General features: G+C 39.1%; 1 protein-coding gene across 4 annotated transcripts in view; it reads right to left on the bottom strand.

Annotated features, from left to right (window-relative positions):
* Positions 1–26,157, bottom strand: part of MCTP1 (multiple C2 and transmembrane domain containing 1) — a 339,516-nt gene extending 313,359 nt beyond the window's left edge. For 3 of the 4 annotated variants that reach the window (XM_035014872.1, XM_035014873.1, XM_035014871.1), the window contains exon 1: positions 25,556–26,155. In XM_035014872.1, coding sequence (XP_034870763.1) covers positions 25,556–25,612 — 57 coding nt within the window. In that variant the 5' untranslated portion in view covers positions 25,613–26,155. Of the gene's footprint in view, positions 1–25,555 lie in introns of all 4 variants that reach the window. The other variant, XM_035014874.1, reaches the window with a different exon arrangement.
* Between the last annotated feature and the right edge of the window lie 1,012 nt (positions 26,158–27,169).

Consider the following 27,169-nt stretch of genomic DNA (forward strand, 5'->3'; position numbering starts at 1 on the left):
CTACTATGCAATGATAATAATATTGAATGTAAAATTAAAGAAGATATTACGCAGTGGATAAAAACCAACTGTCTTCTATGTCCATGATTATATGCTCCAAATTTGCCCTACTGCACAAATCATCTGGGCCCTTTGGTAGAGTAAAGTTCTCACGCTCTACCTGACCTGCTGAATCATCCCAGGTTGATTTTGATCATTCTTCTACTCTCAAAGTTCAGAAAATATGGGGTTTTTATTTTATTTTGCTTTTAGGAATTTTGAATATTTAAAGCTTAATCTCATTCTGCTCCAACATGCACGAGGAATAAGACACAATAGAACAGATGAGAACAGTAAGGCTCCCACAGCTCTAAGGGCCTGTCCAAGACCACCCAGTTCGTTTTAGTAGAGCTAGGACTTGTTTCTGTGTTTCCAGAAGGCAAACTCAATACATCATAACTATAAAACTAAATAAAATCATTTTAAAGCAGAGAATTGCCATGAGGAAGATCATCTTCTCGGGATTTTTAAAAAAGAATAAATCATGATTCAATTTAGCAATCATTATCTATTCTGTGCAGGAGAGAGTACTTGATCCTGCAGAAGCCATAAAAAGGGAGAAAACAGAAATCCTTCCAGTTCTTACTTACAGCTTGGAGGACTGGGTATCACCCACTTGACAAATGTGGGTCTCTGAGTCTCTCTGGTGAGTGCACGTCTACGTTAGTCATGACACACTGTCTCACATAGCATTCCAATTCCAGCACTGGGGTCTGTATGCTTGTATCCTGCTTTGATGGTAATAATTTCTAGCTTAGTGGCCTTGCTCTTGAGTGTTCTCTGAGGAAGTACAGTTCCTAAATCCCCAAATACTCCTGCTCTGCTCTACGGTTTCCATTAAAAGGAGTGAACTCCCTCATCCCTCCCCACCCCCTTCCAGAGACTGATTGCAAAGATATACTAGTGAGTATGAAAAACAAGTTACAGGAAAATATGTAGTACGATTTCATTTATATACTAGGTTTTACCTATGAACACATATATATTTATATAAAAAGATGAAAAGGTGATTGAAAGAATCCTAGACTCATGGCCACAAGGGGTCTCTGATTGTATCTACAATATTTTACTTCTTGTGGAAAAACAAGACCGGAAGGAAATATCACAAAATATTATTAACATTTGTTAATTACAAAGACTGGAAACATAGGCGCTTGTTATTCTTTGCATTTTCTGTATTTTGAATACGTCTTTTAAAAAAAGAATAAAATAAACCTGTGTGCAAGTTACAGTTATGTCACAGGTGTTGTTGAAGTTAAAAATGTCCAGCTGGGTAGTAAAAACTATTTTAAGAAAAAGTTCTTTTCTTTTTGAAAACTGATTCTGCACTGTGATGCAAGGTGGAAATGAATCATTTGGCAGTGTAGAGGTCAATGAGAATAATCTAGTTGTTATGAGTTAGAATTAGTACCTCTTTATCAGATATAATTTACCAAAAAATTTAATATCAGATTGCAGGCCACACAAGTCATTTAGAAATAAGAGAGGCATTGAACAGAAATTTACACAATAAAAATGAATTAAAAAACATATATATATATACTTAAATAGAGATTGAGACAGTCTCTCAGAAGTTAATAACTGTTTTGTTTAGCAGATAACTCCCAAACTTTTTGATAATTTGGGACAGGGATGGGCTCAAATTACAAATGCTTCCAAACTTCATCTTAGTATATACCTTTAGGTGGCTCTTGGTGCCCCCACCCCTAAATTCTTCTTGAGAGCAGTCAATGCAGTGATGAGTGGCGCTCTCTGAGCTCTGTTTCATCCTGGGCTCGTTTTTTGTTTTTTTTTTTTTTTCCCCTTCTCAACCACTGGAGCACCAATGAGCAGCGAAATGTCAAATGAAGAAGAATGGGAGGCAAGGACAGAGATAATCAAACCTAGATAATGTCCCCTGAACAACATTTATTGTACATCTCCATTTCACGGGACTTAGTTCAATGACTAGAAGCTTGTTTACAATAAAAGAGTAACTTTATTTCTGTTAACTGGGTTTCTTTTAATTAAGTCTCAAGAAAAAAAAAACCAGACCTCTCAAGATAGATCAGTGTTCAGTTCGAAATCATTTTCAACCCAGCAATTTTTATAGCCTTTGGTTCACTATTCATATTCTAATAGAATAAATTAGCTGAGGCTTCAGCTCTTTTCTCTTATTCTATTAAAGCTCTTCCAAATAATTCAAAAACATAAATTATGTACGTTGATTCTTAGAAAACGGTAAAATTTAATGTAATGTTGCAATGTTAAAGAAGAAATAATGAAGGAAAAATACATTCCTGCTTTAGTCTAGGCTGTGCATAGTTCAGATTTGACTTTTAAAGATTTTCATGAAACATAAAACACTAAACTTCCTATATTTTCACATTCCTGTAGTTTTGTTGATCCCATGAGTCAAGGCCAGTACTAAGAGAAAGACTCTAATGCGAAGGAAAACACTAAGCAAATAATTGAATTCTTTGCCTGGGTCTATACCATATCCTCTGTGTATGACCTGGGGCAATTCAATCTTTCTGGTCCCTTTTGTCTTTAATAAAATAAGGCTTCTAAGATCTCTTTTGCCTACCTTATAACTGTTAATGAGGTTCTGTACAGAAGTACTTTAGAAACTATTAGGCCTTATGCAGACTTAAAATAAGCTACTCCGACAGGAATTTAAATAAAAATAAATGAAAGGGTAGGGATAAAAGATTTCCATGTAGGGAAGATTGAGGGGTTTTCCCTTCTTTCCATATGCTGCATCCTGCTACTTGGGACAATTTATTCCTGTGTACCTTACCTCAGGGATAACTCCAAACAGGGTTTTCGGGGGACTAGAAGAGCAATATGCTCTGGAGTTTCTTTGACACTCTCTTCTGGAAAGGCCCATAGTTCTTTGATCCCGGTGCTAGCCCACTTGACAGTGTCTACAGCTCCCATCCCAGACCCTTGTGTCTGGGTCCACCCTCTTCATTAGGACCCAGTGACTCAGAAACTCTGGCCATTGCGGTGATAGGCATATGCATGTGACTGTCCAGATGGTTCTCTGAAATCCTGCAGAAATCTCAGTTGAGTCCAATTTGTACCCGAAGTTTTATTATTGGAGACTTATTTCCAGCAGATTACAGGGAAGAGGAGAGGAGAGGAGAAAAAGAGGAGATGTACAGGGTGGGGAGAGCAGTCATGGGACAGGGAGAGGGGAGGATAAGCATAACAAGGTCACTTTTTCATTTCTAGTCAGCTTTCTTTTATCACTTGGAATAAAATTTCTTACTCTTTCTCAAAAGGCAGGGGAGAGGGAACTTGAGAGACTGTTTTATTCTGTGAGCCCAAGACGGAGGGAAACCCTGGTCAAAAGAAAGAAATTAAGGGCAATGGAAAAGGAAATAGGTGTCCTAACCCTAGGATCTCTGGTGGAACAGAAAAGAGGGGGTAGTTTAGAAATAAGGAGCATGTTTTGCAGGCCTTGGGTCCGAAGCCCCTGGCTATTCTCTGTGTATGCTCACCCCGCTCTCCAGCTCCCTGTTTTCCTTAGCACCCCAGTCAGAGCAGCAGTCACACTCCTCTCCCCTGTCTCATCCCTGCCTCTTTGGAACATCTACTCCAGGTTCCTGAAGCTGGAGGGGCACCTGATCTGCCTGCTACTCAAGGGAAGTGAAGTAAAGACCCCATTCCTGTGTTAGCAGGGCATCTCTGGCATTCTGGATGGCCAGCTCCTACAGAGCTGTTAGAACCTCACCAGTTAACTACTGGTGGGTTAAACAGACTTGGGGAATTTGGTCATTATTCATAAAATTATTTCTATTGGAAAATGCACCCTAACTTCTAATAAACAACCTTACAGAGCATAATTTACTTCTAAACTCAAGAAGGCTAAAAAAGTAAAAAAGAAAAAAATTTAAAAAACAAAGGGCCATATCTGCAGGTGTATCAAAGCTTATGAATAAAGAAAGGACTAAGATGAATCTTTTTCTTGTTTTGTAATAATTAAAAAATCATTGCCCTTAGTTGGTAGTTGATGGCTCTACCTAAATTGACTTTGTTCTATGCAGAATTCCAGATGACATATTAAAATAGAATTTAAAGAAGAATCTACCCTTAAACCTATGTTTGTTTCTGCACTCTTAATTCCCAGCAAAAGGTCATCAGGCCGCTGTTACCCCTTCCCACTGTCTCACAACTCATTAGGCAAATGATGGGTACATGCTGGTCATGAAAGATGGATGACATGGATATAGCCAAACTAACTCTGACATCTTCGTCTTTCCCTTTATGCCAAATTCAGAATAATAAAAGATTAGAAAATCATGGCTGAATGCACATAAACAGGGAATAACTACTGATGAAAGATACAAATCAAGAAAAACATAGTAACTGAAAAGAGAATTTTTAAAAATGGAGATGGGTTTTCAAAGTCATATTGATAAATGATTCCTGGGCTCTCTTTATAGATGGCCTTTCTCCTTCCAAAGCAGTCCAATATACTTCCATATCCATTTTCACAAACCCTCTTCTAGGTGGTTTTTAATAACACTTACTGAGGGCTTTTCTTTGTAGAAGACACTGTGTTTAGTGCTTGGCACCTGCTGTTTCATTTGAAACTCATGACAGCACCAGGAGGCAGTTTTATGGCAATTATCATTTGACACATAAGGACACTGAGTCACACAGAAGCGAACATGCCTCAGGTTGAACAGCCCCAAGTAAGGGGCAGGGAGTAGGGCTTCAACTGCAGGCAGACTTCAGAACCTGTGTAGTTCCTCACTGTGCTAACCCTGTTTCCTGAAGAAGACCATGAGGTTCAGAGAGGTTAGATTTACTTACTCCAGCTAGTGGTTAGCAACTTCAGACTAAAAATGGGAAGTAAAGCCATCAATGACCATGAGACTTGGATTTAAGAATGACCATTTCCCCCAGTTTGATCAACGAATGGGGTGTGGTTGCAGCACTGATTCAGTATTATTTAATTCTCCATAATAATTGATTTTGTTCGGCCTCTGATGTGTTTATAGACTAAAACTTCACTGCCGCAAGATTTTAGAGAATCCATGCCTTTATGGTTTTTATTGAAGATAATATATTTTGATGAAAAAACCTAGATACTAGAAAACCCATCATAGTTACTGTCTTCATGTAGTCGAACCAGAGAGCCCACTTCAAGTGGAACTGAAAACTGATGGCAGTTTATACACGAGGAGCTACAACTGACAGACACAATCAACTAAAAATGACACTGATGTCATCCTGACCTTCAACTCTCCGTTGGCAGCTATCTCTTGGTTGGGAGTATATTTGTCTTTAGGCTCAGAGCAGCATCCAGGCCAGCTGAAACTACAAGAAGAAGAGCTTCATAGTCCCCCCACCACCCCACCCCATGCTCAGACTCACTTTCCTTTCCAGAAGGTGATAAACCTACAAGTAGTAGGAACAAGATGAAGAATAGTCTGGTATCTTGATCCCATCCAAGAGTCCCCTCAGCATAAGATGGGCCAAAAGAACTGAACATCCCCCACAGATTCTTTTGGCATCTGCATTATTTAATTTCAGTAATTACAAATTTTCTCAAAGCCAGAAAAATCCACCCACATGCAAATAATTCTAATATGCACTGTAAATGATGGTGACTGTCTTGACAATGTTATCTTATTATTTCTGGGTCTAGGAATTGATCTTTTAAAAAGAACTTCCCTTGCATAATTTTAAAACAAGTTTCCCCAGGGCGCCTGGGTGGCTCAGTTGGTTAGGCGACTGCCTTCGGCTCAGGTCATGATCCTGGAGTCCCGGGATCGAGTCCCACATCGGGCTCCCTGCTCGGCAGGGAGTCTGCTTCTCCCTCTGACCTTCCACCCTCTCATGCTCTCTGTCTCTCATTTAAAAAACAAACAAACAAACAAACAAAAAAAAAAAAACCAAGTTTCCCCAACATTTATAAGAAATGAGCTCTCCTGCCAATGACGAAAGATGTGCGTCAGCATTATCTTGTGGAATATGACTGTATTGGGGAAGTCAACCCTCTCATCCTCAACACCAGAGATCAGGGATATTTTCACTTTCATTTCTGTCTCTACTTCCACTTCATTGAGCTCTCTTTCTCCTGTGAAATCTGTTTTCATTATAGCAAACTCATCAGTAGTGCCGATATGGCCATTCATTCCTTTAACAAAAGTCTAAGCTGCAGGATTCCCAACTTCTCTGTCCAAATCAAAAGATTAAACATTAGCACAGAAGTTAATTCCAGAAGAAGCCTCACTTTTGGAGACAAGACACAAGGAAACATTCATTTAATCTGTATTTTTAAGAGAAGATAAAAAAGAATTTCCTCTGAAAGATGTTCACAGGTAACCACTTCATTTTTTATCATAGGATGGTACCCCTATAGTCTTCTAAATTGTAATCCAGAAAAGGTTGTTATCTTGGCCCAATTATAACAAGGCAAATAGCTCCAAAATCAACCGACATCAGCCATTCCCATTTTCCAGTGGGAGACAGGGAGATGGAAGTGCAAGGAAGACTGATAAAAACATCACAGTGGATTGAACTGTGTAAACATCTACTTTCACACTAAATGCATACATACTTCATATTCAAACTACCGCACATGTCTTAAGGTCTAACTATTGGAAAGTTAAAGCCTCCTAACAGCTATTTATACATGCATCTTACACACCACAGGGTTAACCAGATAACCCACTACAAATGGAATTGACATGAAGCAAAACTGATGCCAGTTTATGTAAGAATAGCTGCAACAGCCAAACATAATCAAGTAAAAATGACATTAATTATACACTAATACTAATACTTGGGGTGCCTGGGTGGCTTAGTCGATTAAGCATCTGCATTCGGCTCAGGTCATGATCCCAGAGTCCTGGAACTGAGCCCCTCATCGAGCTCCTTGCTCAGCCGGGAGTCTGCTTCTCCCTCTCTTCCTGCCTTCCCCGCCCCGCGGTGCTCATGCTCTCTCTCTCTCAAAAATAAATAAATAAAATCTTAAAAAAAAAGATACACTAATACTAATACTCATTCCAGAAATCTGTGAAGACTCTATGTGTGTAAACGGTAGGAACCAGGCAATGCTGCCAGCTGTGGTGTTAATAGCTGGACTTCTTTGGATTAGACTAATTTTGTATACTCAGAATCTGGTAACATAATAACATGTTAATTTTATTTACAAATACCAAATTTTAGTTTCCCTTAATAACTCACATAGTGGGTTACTAGTAAATACCCCATATATGTAGATAAAAATGAATGTTATTTGACCCTAAGAATAAAAACATTGGTCTGGTATTTTGGATAAGTTCTAAGTCCATGTGGAGAATCTTTGGGGTCCATCATGGTTTCTATAGACTCTACTTGGAGAAACTCTGAGGTAGGGCCATATACAAAGGCCCATAGGTGTACCAATATGACATATAACAATGAAATATGGAACCACCCAGGGAACTTTCCTTTAAAATATGACAAGACATTTTAAACCAACAGGCAACCATCTTATAAGATGAAATTTTATAGAGTTAATAAAGTTTAGAAAAAAATTCAATAATTTTGTTAATGGGTAGAGATGATGAAGCTGAGTATGACCATTTTAGAAAAGATTTTGACAGTTGCCATTTAAATAGCTGACCAACGAAGAGTTATATTTTCCAGTCCTAATCCAATTCATCTTGCATAACATCTCTGAATACAGTACCATTTTTTTCTACTCAAAAATCTTCAATGTCTCTTCATTTTCTACAAAGTATTGCCAATTCATTTGAAATTTATACAAAATGGACTTAGGTCTGGAAATACTATGTGTTAAAATGAATTCAAAAAGAACTAGAAAATTTGGACATTACTAAAACCATTTAAGAAATGTTATCAATAGTTAAAATCTTCCTATATCTAAGAAATCATTTCAGGGTTATACATTATTCCAGAGTCTAAGAAAATAATCAGTTATTTTTTGGAGGTCAATACCTTAATAACAAAATTTAACAAGAGGATTATAAGAAAGGAAAAAATACTGGTCAATGTCACTCACAAACATCCATGCAAAAATTCCAAACAAAATATTAACAAACTAAATACAGCAGTGTATATAAAGGATAAAACATTATGACCAATATGGGTTTATCTCATGAATTCAAAGACAGGTTGCCATCAGAAAATCACAATATAATTCACCAGTTAGTATTAGAGGCAAAATTCACTTGATCACCTCAAAAAATATAGAAAAAGCATTTGATAGAATTTAATATCTATGATTTATTTATTTTTTGGTGGGAAGGGGCAGAGGGAGAGGAAGAGAGGGAATCTTAAGCAGGCTCCATGCCCAGCACTGAGACTGACATGGGGCTCGATCTCACAACCCTGAGATCACAACCTGAGCCAAAGTCAAGAGTCCGACATTTAACCGACTGAGCCACCCAGGCACCCCAGTATCTATTAATTTTTAAAACAATGATAGCAAGTCAGCAGTAGAAGAAAACTCTCTTAACCTCCTAAAAGTAATTAACAAATATCATTGTACTTCATGGAAAACATGAAATCTTCCCCTTTGAGATCAGGAAAAGGACAGGATGCTCACTATCATCACTTCAACATTTTACTAGAGGTACTGACCACAGGGGTAAAGGTGAAAACGAAATACAAAATATATGACATCTATGTTTTATTAGAATAAAGTTTAAACAATTGCTTAGCTTCGACTAAAAAAATAAATCATTAATATTTCAATAAGTTCTCTTATGACAGAGAAAAAGGCAATTATTCTATTAAATTCATTACTATTCTATTTAACTCAAATTAAAATGAATTATATTGTCAACAAGAGCAGAAAATGAACTGAGCCACACTTGACTGTAAGTTTCTCAAAGACAGAGAGAAGGTCTTGGGTAGGTTCGCCCTAAGAAAAAATCCAGTGAGAGAACATGGATTTAACGTACAGCAAAGAGAAAGAGAGAGAGACTATGTGGATAGAAGAAGGAAAACATTTCATTCTCAGGAATAGTAAATGCAGGAATTAGGCTATGATGATTTTTTAAAAGGAAGTGAAAATCAAAGAAAACAAAACAAAAAAACCAGGGGGTCCAGTCTAACATGTCAACAGCCCCAGTGGCAGGTGGCGGTTCCACTAGCCCTTGTGGATTTACGGGTTAATCTCCTATAGCGTCCAGCACTCTGGGGACACTTGGTGAGTGGTAAATATTTCAAACCTTCAACTGGCCGATCAGCTGGAATCTGTTTTTTACTTAGTGCACTTCCATTTCCTTTGCTGTTCCCAGCAGCTTTCTGGGTGTCAGTTTGCGTTATTATGGTTTTCACAACTGGGTCAAAAAATAAAGCTTCTATGCCTAATTACACACTGCACTAACGTACTTTGGCAGTCATTCCTATGCAGAAATTTATGTTGACTGTTTTTGGTCTGTCCTCTCCAATCTTACCTAATGCAGGCTCTACAACAAGAATGATAAAAATTTTACATATTTGCATGTCAGAACATGATTTAATATCAATAGTAGCATTTTATAACTAAAAGCAAATTAGACTTAGGAGATCATGAGAGACTAGCAGGTAACTTTTCTTTTTTTTTTTTTTCTTTTCCCCCCCCGAGAGAAACTGTGAAACAACAGAACAGTCTGTGCTACATACATAATTAAAACAGATTTCTCATTCTTAATTTTCATAGCTAATTTTGACAGCCAAAGAAATGCACTTGTCTTTTGTATAGTCATCTATTTTCTCTCAAATGTGTCCTATGTCATCGCCCACTGGGATTGCTCAGAAAGAAAGGGGTGATGTGATGGGAAGTATTCATGCAACAGCAAGAACTCTGCTATATTACTGGTACGTCAGTGAACGAGAACAGTGATCACAGACAGTGACCATAAAATCATTTTAAAGTCCTCACAGTCTAAGCATTCTTATGCACTAACGTTGCAGACCACAGTTTTCACTGGCTTTCTGTGGTCTTCCATGACAGAACCTTACAAACCACAGAGAGAGGAGAGAACTGTCTTCCTGTGCTTCGTGGTGGCGTTTGTCATTTTCACACCTGTCAAGGCACTGTCTGATTGGCACCTAAGCTCTCTTCTTACACATCTGCCAACACCAGATCTGTGAAAGGTCTACTCGGCTGCAGTTGTGAGCCAGCTCTGCTCTCACAACACGACACTCTGAATCCCAGCTCTGCTTCTTCCCTGAGAGGGGATGGTGCTGGAGCAATCTGATGGAGGCACCCCCGCTCTCTGCTGCCTGCTGACCACAAAGCCCACTCCCTCTCCTCTAGTTCCCTTCCTCTCTGCTGGGGAGGGGCTGGGGCCTACTCCAATCCTAAATACAGACTGGGGAATACCTACAGGGAGCTCCAAACCCCCCAGCATCCACAGTAACTCTGGTTGTTTCATAATTACGCTGGGATCCTCTGACAACTAACTCAACCAGAGCCATTTCCAGCCCACTGCAGGTGATGGTTTCATTCTCCCCAGAGAAGCCCAGTATGGGATGATCCAATCTAAGCCCTAAGCCCTGCGACTGGTTGGTTCCTCCGCAGTGGGAGTTGACCCAGATTGCCATGGCCCAGGAAGCAATACTCTGGGTCTTTACCAACTGCACAAGACTCTATGTTCAAGGCAGCGTCCTCAAGGGCAGTTGGCGGTGGCTTCACGCAGCCTATGAATTCATGCAGCATTAGAGGACGCTCCCCACCCCCACCCCCACCCCCCACCCCCGGCAGGAATGATGCACAAGGAGGAACCACAAAGTCTAAGGGGCAAATAAAGCTCATTCCGATCTGAACGATGGACTGTACTGAAGGGCTGTGATCCGGGTAAAGTGGTCTGAGGGGATGGAGGGCAAGAGGCTGACCTCTCTCACTGGGAAGATGGTAATGTCTTAGTTCAGGGAAGTTCCACAGGGTTGGGGTTCCAGGAGAAGGCCCTACTTCCAAGGAGAGAAGGCAGGGAATCAGAGAAAAGCTGAATGGACTGGAACACGGAGTAAGGGAGGGAAGGGTGCTCGGCTCTGCAGAGAAATGCTGAACAAAGCAGATCTGTGTGGAATTCAGACACAGAGCATGCTCGGTGGAAGTAAAGGCCAGAAAGGCTGTGAGTCAAGCTGGGTGCACAGCAAACCCAGGGCTTACCAACGACTGGCCAAACCCAGGGCCGAAGGCCGCATAGGCAGCACAGCAGCTGGCCGCTAAGGCCCTCTGCCTGCATAGTCAGAGCTCAGGAAACAGGATCGGTCTGAAGCTTCTGAATAACTATGGCGCCAAATACTATGCTGGGTACTTGACATGTATTTTCCCTAATCCTCACAAACTTTCACACAACGGGGACACCAAAATTAACTCTACATCTCACTAGTCTCAGCTTAAAAGTCACATTGTCAGAGTAGACTTCCTTGAGCCCATTATCTAAACTAACTTTCTCCATTAGACTCTCGATTACCTTCTTCCTCATCTCATGTCACTCAGCACAGCTTATAATTTGCTATTCATGAGAGTGATTAAAGCTCCTTGTTAGCATACATTGTTCCATTTTCTCTGCGAAATGTGTCCCCACAGTTTCTGGCACACAGGCTCTCAGAAAAGATCTTTGCACCTTTGACTACCTGGAAAGGAATGCACGGAAGCACCTAGTGACTTTCATGTGAGCTCCAGAGGCCCTCGTGGGTTCAAAGTTTCCCTCTATGGACTTGTGGCCACTGCATGGACTAATGTATCTAAGAGTCAGAATGACATTCATCTTCATGTAAATGAGATTTTTTTTTTTAAGATTTTATTTATTTGCTTGTCAGAGAGAGAGAGAGAGCACAAGCAGGGGGAACGGCAGGCAGAGGGAGAAGCAGGCTTCCCACTGAGCAAGGAGCCTGATGAGGGACTTGATCCCAGGACCCTGAGATCATGACCTGAGCTGAAGGGAGACATTTAACCCACTGAGCCACCCAGACATCCTGAGATTGTTTTAAATAAAATTCAAAATTTAACATTGACTAGGTTTTTGCTAAAAACTGGGAATTATATGAGAGATGAATTTTATTATTTTACTTCTCTGTTGGACTTCCAAGAAAAAAGAATAGACAGAAATATGCACTTGTGGGAGTCCATCTACTGTACTCACTTACACTATTTCTGTTGGGAAAACTGTTAAGAGAGATTTCAATAGGTCCATGAGAAAAATAAGGCTTTCTTTAGAGTAAATGTGTTTAACTGATACACAGGTTTCTTTACTATGGGACTTCTCAGCGACACTAATGTGAAACTATTCATTAAGGTTCTCCTCTGTGTGTGCAGGTTGCGGGGAACAGTCAGTGTGGGTTGGCATGTTGATACTAAGCATTTGGTTCTAGAGGTACCAATGGACTCCATTCCCATTCCCACAGAGAGAACAGAGTTTATCAAGTTGCTCTTGTGTTCAGGTAAAACCAGTATCAAGAAGCATTTGATCAGCTCTGCAGTACATTAAATCCCATCTTCCGAATCCTAGTTGGAGAAATCCTGTACACAACAAATTATCTAAGGCTGAGGAAATATAAACAAGAGCTTGTGAACAAGAGTCCCATCAATCACTCTACTGTTAAATTTACCCTGCATAGCAGAGCCTTTTTCAATTTCTGCCCAAGATTGTCTCATCTGAATTGATTGCTCCACAGACCACTAGACGAGAATATGCTTGTATTATAAGAACTTGAAAGGGCCTGGGCCCTGATGAGGTGGGAATATTGGCAGCACGAGGGGGTCCACGTTACAGTCCACACCTGACCTATATTAACTAGCTCCAAAGAAGGTACTTTCATTCTCTTTTTAGGAGCAGGAAAACCAGAGATGCCAAATAATGTTCTCAAGGTCATGTTGTATGTGGTGGGGTCTGGATTTGAACCCAGGTCTTCTAGCTCCAGCTGTTTTCATGGAATGTACTGAGAGACTCTTTCTCAAGTCCTGTTCCCCATACCCTTTCTGCCCCTCAGTATTATAGCTTGTCCCACTGCCCCATGGTCATGCCACAGTTCACAAGGCCTTCTTTGATCATGCCCAGCAATGCTGTACAGCTGGGCCATCATCCTTTTTAAGGAGTTCCCCAAGCCCCACACAAGGGGGCCTCTTAATTCTCTCCTAGCCTTGGCAGAGAAGGGCCAAGCCCGAATTGTGGCTCTTGCCAAAGTTATTTTTGGTATTTTTGGTTACTCAGCAGAATCTCAGCTTCTTCACCTCATCCATTTTCTCTTCATCCAGACTCCTGGCTCGACTTCCCTCTGCTGCTTAGGCTTGGTTGGGACCCTTTGACTCAGGACTGAGGGCATCCATTCATGGCTACATTTTGTGATTATTATTCTCTCACACCTCCCGACTGCCCTGTCTCCTGAACCTCCCTGAGTATAGAGTAGGGAAGTGGCTGACGGCAGCCCTAACTAGATTCACAGGGCAGGGTATTCTGTGAGTTCTCTGAAACATACTTCATCCACCTCTGTCTCCCCAAATGGTTATTCTCATACTCAGGTTTTCCCAGGTGCCCTCTTGGTCCTAGGACAGCTCTGCCAGTAGATCAGGGTCTCTCTGGTGTTTTCTCAACGGGGAGGTGCTCAGTGGCATAGAATGTCTGATGACTGCAAAGTTACGGAAGAAGCTGTCAGTGCAATGAGTTGGGAGCACGCTAGACATAACACAAGGTAGCAAAACTGGAGGTAAAAGAGGAAGAGTGAAGAATGAACAGGAGCTCTCGTGCAACCCTTCAGCATCTCCTGCCATGACTGTCGGCAACAGCAAGCCAGAAACCTAGACACTTCTTCTCACTCACCCTTATGGTCAGCCACCTAACACCAGACAGAGCAGATCTACACCCAATCTGGGGCACCCATCCTCTCCATTCCACTCCCATATTATTGCCTTTGTTTCCCTAGTTGTTTTTTGTCCAGACTGATGTAAGAGCCTCCAAATGGGTTTCCCTGACTTTGAAATCATTCCTCTCAAACCTTCCTCCTCAAAGCCTTCAAAATTCCAATTACAATATTTCCCTCCTTGAAACACTTTTTTGGTGCCTCAGATTTGCTTCGCTTGGAGTGAACATTGCAATCACTTGGGTGCTTTTCACCAGATTTACATTTTTTTTAAATTTTTTATTGTTATGTTAATCACCATACATTACATCATTAGTTTTAGATGTAATGTTCCATGATTCATTGTTTGTGCATAACACCCAGTGCTCCATGCAGAACGTGCCCTCTTTAATACCCATCACCAGGCTAACCCATCCTCCCACCCCCCTCCCCTCTAGAACCCTCAGTTTGTTTTTCAGAGTCCATCGTCTCTCATGGTTCGTCTCCCCCTCCGATTTCCCCCCTTCATTCTTCCCCTCCTGCTATCTTCTTCTTTTTTTCCTTAACATATATTGCATTATTTGTTTCAGAGGTACAGATCTGACATTCAATAGTCTTGCACAATTCACAGCGCTTACCAGAGCACATACCCTCCCCAGTGTCTATCACCCAGTCACCCCATCCCTCCCACCCCACCCCCCACTCCAGCAACCCTCAGTTTGTTTCCTGCGATTAAGGATTCCTCATATCAGTGAGGTCATATGATACATGTCTTTCTCTGTTTGACTTATTTCGCTCAGCATAATACCCTCCAGTTCCATCCACGTCATTGCAAATGGCAAGATCTCATTCCTTTTGATGGCTACATAATATTCCATTGTAGATATATACCACCTCTTCTTTATCCATTCATCTGTCAATGGACATGTTGGCTCTTTCCACAGTTTGGCTATTGTGGACATTGCTGCTATAAACATTGGGGTGCACGTACCCCTTCGGATCCCTACATTTGTATCTTTGGGGTAAATACCCAGTAGTGCAATTGCTGGATCGTATGGTAGCTCTATTTTCAACTTTTTGAGGAACCTCCATACTGTTTTCCAGAGTGGCTGCACCAGCTTGCATTCCCACCAACAGTGTAGGAGGGTTCCCCTTTCTCCGCATCCCCGCCAACATCTGTCATTTCCTGACTTGTTAATTTTAGCCATTCTGACTGGTGTGAGGTGGTATCTCATTGAGGTTTTGATTTGGATTTCCCTGATGCCGAGCAATGTTGAGCACTTTTTCATGTGTCTGTTGGCCATTTGGAGGTCTTCTTTGGGAAAATGTCTGTTCATGTCTTCTGCCCATTTCTTGATTGGATTCTTTGTTCTTTGGGTGTTGAGTTTGATAAGTTCTTTATAGATTTTGGATACTAGCCCTTTATCTGATATGTCATTTGCAAATATCTTCTCCCATTCTGTTGGCTGTCTTTTGGTTTTCTTGACTGTTTCTTTTGCTGTGCAAAAGCTGTTTATCTTGATGAAGTCCCAAGAGTTCATTTTGCCCTTGCTTCCCTTGCCTTTGGCAATGTTTCTAGGAAGAAGTTGCTGCGGCTGAGGTCGAAGAGGTTGCTGCCTGTGTTCTCCTTTAGGATTTTGGTGGACTCCTGTCTCACATTTAGGCCTTTCAACCATTTTGAGTCTATTTTTGTGTGTGGTGTAAGGAAATGGTCCAATTTTCCCAACACCATTTGTTGAAGAGACTGTCTTTTTTCCATTGGACATTCTTTCCTGCTTTGTCAAAGATTAGTTGACCATAGAGTTGAGGGTCCATTTCTGGGCATTCTATTCTGACTTTTTCAATTTTTCAATTCTGACAATTTTTCAATTCTGACAATTTCAATTTTTCAATCACATTGATCTATGTATCTGTTTTTGTGCCAGTACCATACTGTCTTGATGATGACAGCTTTGTAATAGAGCTTGAAGTCCGGAATTGTGATACCGCCAGCTTTGCTTTTCTTTCAGATTTACATTCTTAAGCTCTACCCACAACTTCAACAATCAGAATCACTTGGGCATAGGGCCTGGGTACACATAGTTTGGAAAAGGTTCCTGGTGAATCTGATGCACCATCCAGTTGAAAAATCACTGCCCTCTCAGGTGAAGGCCAAGCTCTGTAACATGGCATTGAAAGACCTTTATGAACTGACCTGCTTTAACCTGCCTCATCAGCCATTCCCGTCTATCCACCTTAGACTCCAAAAATACTGTTTTTTGTTCTTTTAAACCAGGTTCCTAAACTGGCATGCTGCCATCCCTCTGTACCTGTGCTCTTATCCACCGGGAAAATGACAACCCATCCTTCTAGATCCAGCTTAAGGAGCATTCCTGTGAAATCATCCGCACTTCCTGCTTCAGAGTTTCATCACTCCCTGCCTTGAGCTTCCATTGTTTCTTGAACATACCAGCTCAGAAATACAGTATTTTAGATGGTTCTGACATCATTCAATAAGGTAAAAATCTCAAAGTCAAAATTACCCTTAAAAATTCCTTAAATAACTCATGAAGTAAGCAGTTTGCTTTAGACAAACACAGTAATATGTGTATGTATGTATACACAGACACAGAGAATATAACTACGCAGTATTGTTGTTTAAACACTTGTTATACCAGTAGTGAGCTCACGGTATGGACTTGTAGAGACAGAGACCCCAAGGGAACAGCAAATTCGTATGTCCCAATTGACCCTCTTTTTAGGACATTCGGTCACTGAGGGGAATGTTTATCTGTATTTCTCCAGAGTGTTCCACGATAGGAGTAGGTAATATTTTAAAAACGGGCTTGTTTGAGAAATACCAGGTTAGAGTATATTAAACAAATCCCCCTTTTAAAGCATTTAAAGTGCTTGCCTTTTGCCTCCAGTGTGAATATGCAAAAAGAGGACACAATATATCACATTTCCCGAAGTTATTTGATTACAGAATGTCATTTTCATAGAGCTAGCATTCCAAAAGAATACTCTGGAAAAAAAATCGGCCTTCCTCATTCCTCACTGCAGTTGCAAATGAGAAGCCAAATGAGACACAATTGTTCTGGTTCTTATCCAAAAAGAAGGAGGTCAGACCATATTACCCGGCAGGGCCTGCATCTGGGCTATTTTCTAAAGGGACCTCCCACCTGAGCACTGCTGCCTGGGTGTGGCCTCGAAGCTCCCCAGCAACCACCAAGAGAGAGGCAAGGAGGCTGGGGCTTCCAATGCCTTACTCACTTTAAGGACAAAAGTGTAGAAATTAGGACACAGCATTGTTTAGTAATTGTTGCCACTTATTTGGTAAAACGATTCAAGTAAATATGTATGTTGTTTACTAACACAATAATTTGCATTTATGAAGTTTTCTGTCAGTTTGATGCAGGCATTCATTTTGAAGATCTGGAACACTGGAGGGTGTGGAAAAGTACAACTTAGCTGCACACAGGTGGTTAAATGTGGACCTATCCCCATAATTACAAGTGCATCTGCAATGCCAACTGAGTAGAGATAAACTCTCAGGTGTCAGGAAAAGCTTCCGTGTAGCCTCTGTGCTTAAAATATGCCCTTCCAAAAAAATATGGCCCCCAGAAAACTGCTTAGTGGTCAAAAGGAAATTAGGCCAAATTTAAATTGACTTATGCTGTGCACAACTAACATTTTAATAAGAGGCACAAATCCATTGTGCTATTTGAATACTAAATTCAGATCATGATGCTCGCATTGACTCGTGAAGTAAAAAGATCGCAGAGTTGTGTGTTAGGAACCCCGTGCCCAGCTTGGCTGTCAGGAGCTGGATGTATATAACCTTGAAAAAGTCATTTAACTTGCCTGTGCCAGAATATTTTTCATTTGCAAAAAGAGAGAGTTGAGCTAGTTGATCTCTAAGGCACCTTTCAATTACAAAATTTTGTGAATATGAATATAATGTTGCTTGGATAAAGGGAGGAATTGTGGAAATTTTACAGGTGGTATAATACTTTGAACTACTTTGACTCACTTACCTATACTTTTTAAATAAAACTGATGTTCAGTTTTTAATTAACTTTCTCCTTATGTGTTGTTTAAAAGATATAATTAGAATAGAAAAATATAATAGTAATCTTTTATGAAAACATACAAAAATAATAGATGTAGTGAAAAAGAGTTCAAGATATGATGAGAAAAGGATTTTTAAGCACCAAATATAGTTTTCAGACTTTAGTCGATTTTTGGAAATACACATATTAGTGTCTGATATATAAAAAACATCCAAATGGGGATTCTGCCCTTTGTTGTAAAGCACCTGCCACGTAGGAGCCAAAGAACAGAACTGCTTTTCCAATAGGTTTGTTTCCACTGTCTACAATTTGCATATTTTGACCCTAAAAGTTGTGTGTGACCAAGTATTTGTACAGGAAAATTTTCTGTTCTTTTCTCCCTGGGAAAGCTTGGAACAATGATCACCTTAATTCCTTCTCCTAAAAATAACTATAAGAAGTCATATTCGTGTCGACATCAGTGGCGTCCTGGTAGTAATCTGCATACTTTTGGAATTGCAATGTACTTTTCAAAAACTTTTTGAACATTAATATATTGTGTAATTTATCGAATATTTAAAAGAGGTAATAAAGCTACAAATCTTCTTATGTCTGTTGTATTCATGATTTTTTGTAGCAATTTACACATACGGAGTACACAGTCGCCATGAGGCATTAATTCATTTATCTCTCCATCCATATATCTATTTATAGCATGAACATTTCTCAAACTCTAGGCATGAACTTAGCAGAAGTTTTTCAGCCACTTTGGCTAGATAAAGTTGGAAGTAATTGTTTCAGAATTGATCCGAAAGTAAAAAGCAACCACTGACTTGAAAATGAAAAAGAAAGAAAAGAATCCTCTCCAAAAATAATTCCTAGTCTTTGGGAAACGAGAAAAGGCTAGAGGATCCCTCATTTGAGGGATGTTAAAACTGAAGCCCAGACTGTATGGGGTAGAATTCAGGTCAGCTGTGGTCAAGGTAATGCTTTCCATTGACTGTTGACTTGGAACACGCTATTTCTAAGGTAGGAAAATCACCACCAGTAACTGTGAGTCATAGGGATCAAATGCATTTCAAGTAACACAAGGCACCTGTACACCAAGGAATAGAATTTCCTCAGATAGTGAACATATGCTGCTGTGTTTAGGACCAGGAAAAAGAAAATCCAGCCAATGACTTTTTTTGTGCAGACTGGGATTTGTGTGTGTGTGTGTGTGTGTTTCATTTTTAATGATTGCTTTGGGCCAAGGCCAAATGTGTAATTTTCCCAATAGAGTTGTTCCCATTGTCTAAAATTTGTATGTATTTTGAATTTGATCAAATGTTTTTACAGGAAAGTTTTCTCTGTGTTTTTCCCCCTTGGAAAACTTGAAACAATAACCACCTTAATACCCTCTCTCGAAATCTGCAGTATTCCCTAACCCAACTCCTTAGTCACTATCCTCATTTTGGAAAACATCCCTCACAAGTGACTGGTGATACCAAATAAATTTTGGTTCCCAGACTTCTTAGTTTGAGCTCTTTAATGAAATTTTGTGGGAAAAACAAAGCTTCTCTTCTAAGATTGAAAGAAATAGGAAAATAAGCATTTTTAAATGATTTTTTAAATACCTTTCTTTTCTTCAATACTCTGCCTCAATTGTTTCTTCTGCATTTTATTTTTCACAATAAATCCTAAGATAGTCCAACTTTGACAATACCCATTAATTTAGGAATTAAAATTATTTTGATCTTTTGATTTTATCTAATTTCTCTCTGTATATGTATATATCTGCATACATTTAGCTTTCGAAGGGAGGGAGTAAAGCAATGATGCTTCCTATGTGTAATTAAAGAAACTTTAATATGAAACAGTGAGAAAAGCTTGTGGCAAGAAATGAATTATGGCTATACCAGTTCCATGTTGAAAATTATCAGATGATAAAGTATGAGATCAATTGGGATAAACTCATTCCCTTGTGTCCACATGCACAGTGGTAGTCTGGTCCCAATCCAGTCTCAGCTACATGAGTCATGACTCAGAGCAGATCTGGAGAAGTCCCAGTCCATCCCTACCATCCATCCATCCATCCATCCATCCATCCATCCATCCATCCATCCAACTAACTTGCAAGAAAGCCCTACTGACAGTCTACTATGTACTAGTCATCATACTAGCACTAAGGGTACACAACATTGTGAAGAAAGTCCTTGTTTACAAAACCTAAAGAAACATGAAGGTTTGAAAACCACCCAAGAATTTCAAGCATAACTTGTGGAGTCTCTGGAGAAAGCAGATCAAAATGTACCTAGTTGCACAATAGACCTAAACTCCTTCTACTATTCATTCAACGTGCTCCTTCCCCAAGTAATACCTTCCCTAAGGAAATGACTATGGAGTGTACAGAGAAAAGGAGACATGACATGAATCTTCCCTCAAAACACAAAAATTTCCACAAGCTTTTCTGGGACTGTATAAGTTGATTATGTGTACATTGAAAGCTGTCTCCCCCTACACCTCAAAAAAAAGGGAATCTTTTCATATTGCCCAAGACTAGGATCACCTAGGAGAACTCTCCATTATGTCCACTCATTCCAGACACATTTTGCATTATTGCTAGCCTCATCTTACATGAATTCCTGAGTAAATTTAATATATTTCTGGTTCAAAAGGTCTGGGTTTCACTAAGAATGAGAATGCTAGAGTCATCAAAATGATTAAATGCATTAACATTAAAAAGATTTCTTTTCCTCTCTGTGGCACTTTATAACAGTCACTTCCTATTACTGGGATCAAGGGATTCTAACTGGAGGTAGCCTAAAATGTAGTCAAGTAATGTGGCTCTGAAGCCTGACAGCCTTGGTTCAGTTCTGGTCCTTCTACAACCATTTGTATGATGTCAGGGATGAATCACTTTAAATACTTCAGTTTCTCTATCTTTGATAGATGGAGAATGGGAATAATAATAGTGTCCAAATTTCATAAGGTGGTTTTAAGAAATTAATTTAGATAGTTCATAAAAAGGTATTATATAGGCTGAATTAAATGTTAGCCATTACTGTGGTTTTCATCTTGGACAAAATCACTTGTGGAGTGAGGAATATAGAACTTGATTTATTACTTTTGCGGATGCTATAAATTGCCATGAATAAATATTACTAATCCCATTCTACTAGTGAAATGACTCAAGCAAAGGAAGATCAAGTGACTAATTTGAGCATCTCTTCTCAATTAATATGGAACTAAAACCCAACAAACCAACTCCAAAGCTTTCTTCCTTGGGCTTCTCCCAAGGGGATGTTTTATAAACCTTGGCATTTATACCAATGGCACATCGATAGACTCTTCAAATGAGTTCAAAGTGTTTCACTCACTTTGATGTTCACAGGATCATTAATCAATATTTACCAAGCACCTACAGGGTATGTGGAATGATTGTCTGGCTTTCTTGTGTTTCCTGAGCTTTGCAGACAGAAAAACAAAACCAAAAGAAGATGGTTACCTCCAAAACCATGGGAGGGGTCAATATCACAAAGAAGCATTGATTCCTGCCACTACACTCCTAGTGCCAAGGGCTCTGTCCCTTAAACCACACACCATCACCTTGCATTTCTTTTTAAAGTTTTTAAAGACCCTTACCTCTTTAGCTCATCTCTTTTCCTTTATTTCCTAATAGCTATATAGCAGATTCATACAGTTCTAGGAATCAAAGTAAGCAGTGAACTTTATTCCAAGCAGGGCTAGGATTTGTTCATAAGATAGCATGATGATAAATTTCACTTATTTACTGAAGCTGTAAGTTGGAGTATAAGATATGCAGATAGCATGCACCTTTCATATAAGTTACACTTTTACTAAAAGAAATGATGATCATGTGTTGGTTCTTTGGGGTAAAAAATAACTTTTATTAATACCACCAACAAAACAAAATTTTTAATTAACAGGTCTTTCAATCTTAATACTAAGAGGTTTTAAAGAAAAATTTTCTTTATAAACTCATTGTGTTCCTGGCTATAGTAAGATATATGTCATTAACTTTTGTAACTTGAAAAGTCATCTTTCTCCCATCTCATGTCCCTGATAAAGAAAAGAGTTTCATAAATGTAAAACAGCCAGGTCAACTCTAACAGAAATCGTTGCAAGTCTTACTGGCTGTTTAAATTTTCCTAATCTCTTTTTAAGGGTAAGCATCCGGACAAATCTCTTTTTGCTAACCACTTTCAACAAACATATCAAAACCATCTACCATACTACCTACAATTTTAAAAGCTACAAAATCTACCCCTATCCATTACATATGTGTACTTTTTATGAGTACACAGACTTGGACACTTTGGCAGAAGCTAAGAGATTGCAAGGGTCAGATGTTATAGTTTGATAATCATTCCGAAACTTTAAACTAGATCCAACAGAGAATCCTCAGCCCACGAAACCTATACACAAGGCCATATGTCTTCTGCAAAATATTCTCCAGGGATATAGCTTCCAATAAAGATGTTCATCAATATTCGAAAAATATTATTTATTTTTTTAAAAACCCCTAATAGTGAAACTCAAGAAATAGCTAGTCTTCTGATCAATTTCTAGCTAACTGAGCAGAGAGAAAGACCCAGGCTTTAGTCTTGACTCAGATACTAGCTTGAGTGAAGCAAAGCACCATTTTAACTCTAGTGGCTCTTAATTCCCTTCTTTGTGAAATGAGAATTTGTAAGATGACATCAAGTTCTGTTCCAAATACATAATTTTGTATATTTTACTTTGTGATAGTGTTATTTGTAAGCTCTGTGGAGTTTACCAGGCCTCTCACAACAACGGTCTCATTTGATCCTCAAAACTGATTTTCAGAGGTAGGTGGAAGAGTTAGCACTGCTTCTTTTTACCAGCAAGTGTGTTACTTTTGATATCCAGCAGGATTCACTAGAGACAATAGGATCTAAAGCATCTTCCAGAAAGATTTAGTTTTCAGGAGTCAGAATAAGTACTCTATAAAAAAATTTTTTGAAACTGTCAAAGCCTTACTTAAAAGAAGAATCTTTAAAAACAAAGGAAAAATGTCATGCTTTGTGCTTCTGCTGATGCAGTCCTCAGTTGAGGGACATAATGTTGCTTTAGGTTGAAAATTAAATTTAGTTGCCACTTGATAAATATCTTTTGAGTGAGGACGATTTTCCTTGAGGTATTTGAAATTTTAAAGGAGCACTAGGACTGAGGTAAAATTGGATTTGGGGGTTTTATTTCTGGAGCTCATCCTTGCAAAATATTTTTATATAAACTGGAAATTAACCAGTAAAATAGTTTACAAAGAGGAGAAAATGGAGCCTTTTATTACTGAAAAGAAATATTCTGAATCCAGAGTGGAATTCTGAATATCTCTGATGTCTTGTCAGCCCCTTTACTATAGGAAGACAAAGGAACAAAATTCTCAAAAAATATGTTTCACACTTTACAGTTAATAAAATACAGCAACAGGTGTGAAATTATTTCGTCTTTGCAAGCAATCCTGTAAGGCCAAAAAGGTTTTCTCAAGCAAGCTCCCAGTTATTCTTCATTTCACAGGTCAAGGGATTTCCTGAGTAACTAAGATCCACAGGTTATCGAAAGACTCGTTTTAGCTATCTACCTGACCTCTTTCCTCATCAAAACCATTTTGAGAGAGAGGTGAGAAATAGAAATAGTACACTATGTGTGTTTGCTCTCTTTCCGTCTCTCTCTCCATGCATTTCCCACACCCCTTCTTGAAGTGAAAAGAATATAGCCAAAGAATGGGGACCACAGGAAGGAAGGAAGGGAAACACGGTGTCTCAATTATCTAACCAGGTAATTACCAGCTGGCTGTACAATGTCGTAAATGACTAAGTCCATATTTGAAACAGAGCAGACTGTAAAGACTTAATTTCACAACATTTTGTCGGTCTGAGTTTTAATTCATAACAACAGTTTGTGTGGCCATTATAATCCATATTTAAGAATCTGAAACTATGGAAAGTGTCATAACACATGTTTCTGTCTTGAAGTAGATGCATTTTGTTCTTTCTGTTGACATTTAGTAATTCACGTACAGTATAAGGAAAAATTCTCAAGCAGAATTCCTAACCAACCAGAATAGCTCCCTTTCTGCCCAGACCAAAAAAAAGGTAGAGTTTGATACAGATGTGGTATCAGAATATTCTATTTATAATAGTTTGGATTTTAATCTTTTGGGATATGTGCTTTTTCACTATGCAAGTTCCCAAAGGCTCTCACAGTGCTAAGTCATTTTCCCTAAAGTTCTTTATTTTCTCAATTTGGAATACTGCCTTCAAAGATGTGTGGAAATTGGACTAACTTTATTTATTTAAGATTTTATTTATTTTTTTGAGAATGAGAGCACGAGCAGGGGTGGGGGATGAACAGAGGGAGAGGGAGAACCAGGCTCCCCACTGAGCAGGGAGCCCAAGGATTCAGGACTCAATCCCAGAACCCCGGGATCATGACCTGACCTGAAGGCAGACAACCAACTGAGCCACCCAGGCGCCCCTGGAATTTGGACTAATTTTAATTTCCCCTTCAAAGAAGAGGAAAACTACATGCATTCCGTTAGCTCATTGACCTCCTGACCTTTGTGGAAACAAATTATTCAGTGTATACCTAACAAAAAGTAATTTCTGCATCGTAGTTAGAATTAAGCAGTTTTGTAATGAGTGTAATTTTGAATAGAAATGAAACAATCTATAAGCATGACAGTGGGTCGATCAAGAAGAAAGTAGTCTAATGCCAACTGTCATTAAACATACAAAAACCCCTCGATTCATTAATATCTTACAAATTCACAGCTATTCACAGCTCAAAATCAAATTCACCTTTTCTACCTCAAAAGAATTCATAGGCTTTAAATATGAACGTCCAAAGTTATGTGACACCAGGTACCAGCATTAGTTCTGATTTGATGTCATTTCTTTAATCAATAAAAAACCAAGACAGCATTCCTGTCATTCACCCCAACCTCTCAGCAGCAAGCTTAAAGAATTTGAAACAGACCTCTCATTCACTTTTCTATCCACAGATTTTTCTATCCATATAATTTAATTTATATATGAGTGTCTCCAAGAGCAACTGAGGAGATGGGCTTGTGATAAACTCATACACATTTTAAAGCTAACACATCAGTCAGAAGTTTATGAATATGGTGGCCTTTCACTTATATAGGAAGCCAAATATGAAAGGGCGAAAGGCTCTCATTATTTTTCAACTTCAAACTTCCTAATAATTATTAATACCACTTTTTATTTCAGTGGAGAAATACAGTTGTCAAGCTATGGTTATTTAGAGCAAGATCGAAGCATAATCATATGAATTTTATGCATGTTTCACCTTTAACCAAGATCAGAAAATAGCAAAAAGGGAAAAAAAAAAAAAAAAAAAGAGAGAAAGACTGGTACTACTTAATCCTTTAAAAAAAAAAAAAAGAAACTAAAATGATATAAAACTACTAAAATGTTTCCGCCTCTCAAGTATTGCATTTTTTATATAAAAAAACTATTACAAAGGAACTATCAATCTATTAAATTAAGTATCTCGCAAATGGATTGTACTGTAAGTTTAAAATGACTTGTGTTAGAATCTCAAATGCCACCTTCAATACTTGTGAGAAGGCATTTTCTGAAGCATAATCAGATACGAAAACTGCCACATTCATTCCAGGCTGTCCCGATGCAATGAATAAACCAAAATATGGAACTCACCTTATTGTAAACAAATGGCAAATTGCAGGCACTTTTGAGCTTGCAGGTGTCTAGCATCGTTGATTAGAAATAAACAGAACATCTTTCATTCCAGTGAGACAACTGCATATTCAGACTTGGCTCTCTTTCCCAAATCCTCACGAGAGAGGCTGCTCACCCCCAAGGGCCAATAACAGCCTCTCCACAGAGAGCACTCACTGCTCTGAACTGCAGCCCCTCGGAACGAAAGTAAGAGGAACCCGTGATGCTTAAATACCGTGGCTTCACATTCACAGGATATGACTCAACTCTCTCTCAAACCAGTAAGGGTAGAGTTTCTCCTCACAAAACTGTCAGATTATGTAACAACCATCACATTTGGGGTCCGAAACTGTTTGCAAACTATAAAACGTAAACATTTCGGCTCGTAAATCAAACGTGCATTTTTAAAGTAATTAACCTCTTCCCCGTGGCACAAGCCACAAATGGGAATGAGAATAACCTGGCACAAAGAAAACTCTTCCGCTTGCTCTCTGCAGGGAATTAATGTAACGTTATTATATGTGTGTGAACTTGCTAGCATCGCCCTGACAGAGAGACAACAAAGAGGCGCACGAAAGTCACCAACATTCCCATCAGTTCAAAAACAACGTGTAGAACAAAGCTCTATTTTAATATGCAAGAAATAGCAGTTCTATACAACGCAACAGAATCTTCTTCACGAAGCAGAGAATGGAAATAGGTCTTTGTGGTTCGCTGTTGCTGATTCCCACAGAAATCCTGTCCCACGCTGTCATTACCTGTGAAGCTTGCTCTGCCTACCTTTCCGACCCAGAGCCCTCCTTTATCTGTTTTGTGAACATTTCTAAAGGAACATGACTAATGACACAACTCCTTTAGTAAATGGCAATTTTCTGTGCTTTCTCTACCACCCACTACCTCTTAACTCTGAGCTGTGTTAGGCTTGATCACACATTGAATTATTATATTTATACACTTTAGTCAATGAATATTATAGATTTAGATCCTCGAAGAAAAATCTACTACATAAATTCAATTGCCATTGGCATGATCAAGGACAAAAAGATGAAAAAGCACATGTCATTTACAGCAAATTGAAACCACATAGGGTAGGACTGTGCAATAGACACGTAAGATAAGCCACATATGTCATTTTAAACTCTCAGTGGTCATGTTAAAAAAGTAAAGAGAAATACATAAAATTAATTTTAATATTGCTTACCCCAACGCATCTGCAATATTACAATTTCATCACATAATCAACGTAAAAATTATTACTTTACAATTTTTGAACTGATCTTAGAGATCCAACGTGCCTTTTACATTTATAGCACATTTTAATTCAAACTGAGGACCATCGATGCTCAATAGCCACATGTGGCTAGTGGCTACTGTAGCTGGCAGCATAGGTCTAGAGTTTGGGGTTCACTCTTCATCCTCAACTTGCGGTGCAAACATTCTCTCTTCAGAGAGGTCTTTCCTTACCACCTTAGCTGAGATAACCTTCCCTAATTACTTTCCATTTCCCGATGCTTTTTATTTCCCTCATAGTTCACCACAGCCTGGGATTTTCTCCTTTATTCATTCGTTTACTTTTTTTATAGTCTGTGGTCC

The sequence above is a fragment of the Mirounga leonina genome, unplaced genomic scaffold (genome assembly GCF_011800145.1).
Source record: "Mirounga leonina isolate KUSES-001 unplaced genomic scaffold, KU_Mleo_1.0 Mir_168, whole genome shotgun sequence".
Taxonomy (NCBI): Eukaryota; Metazoa; Chordata; class Mammalia; order Carnivora; family Phocidae; genus Mirounga; species Mirounga leonina.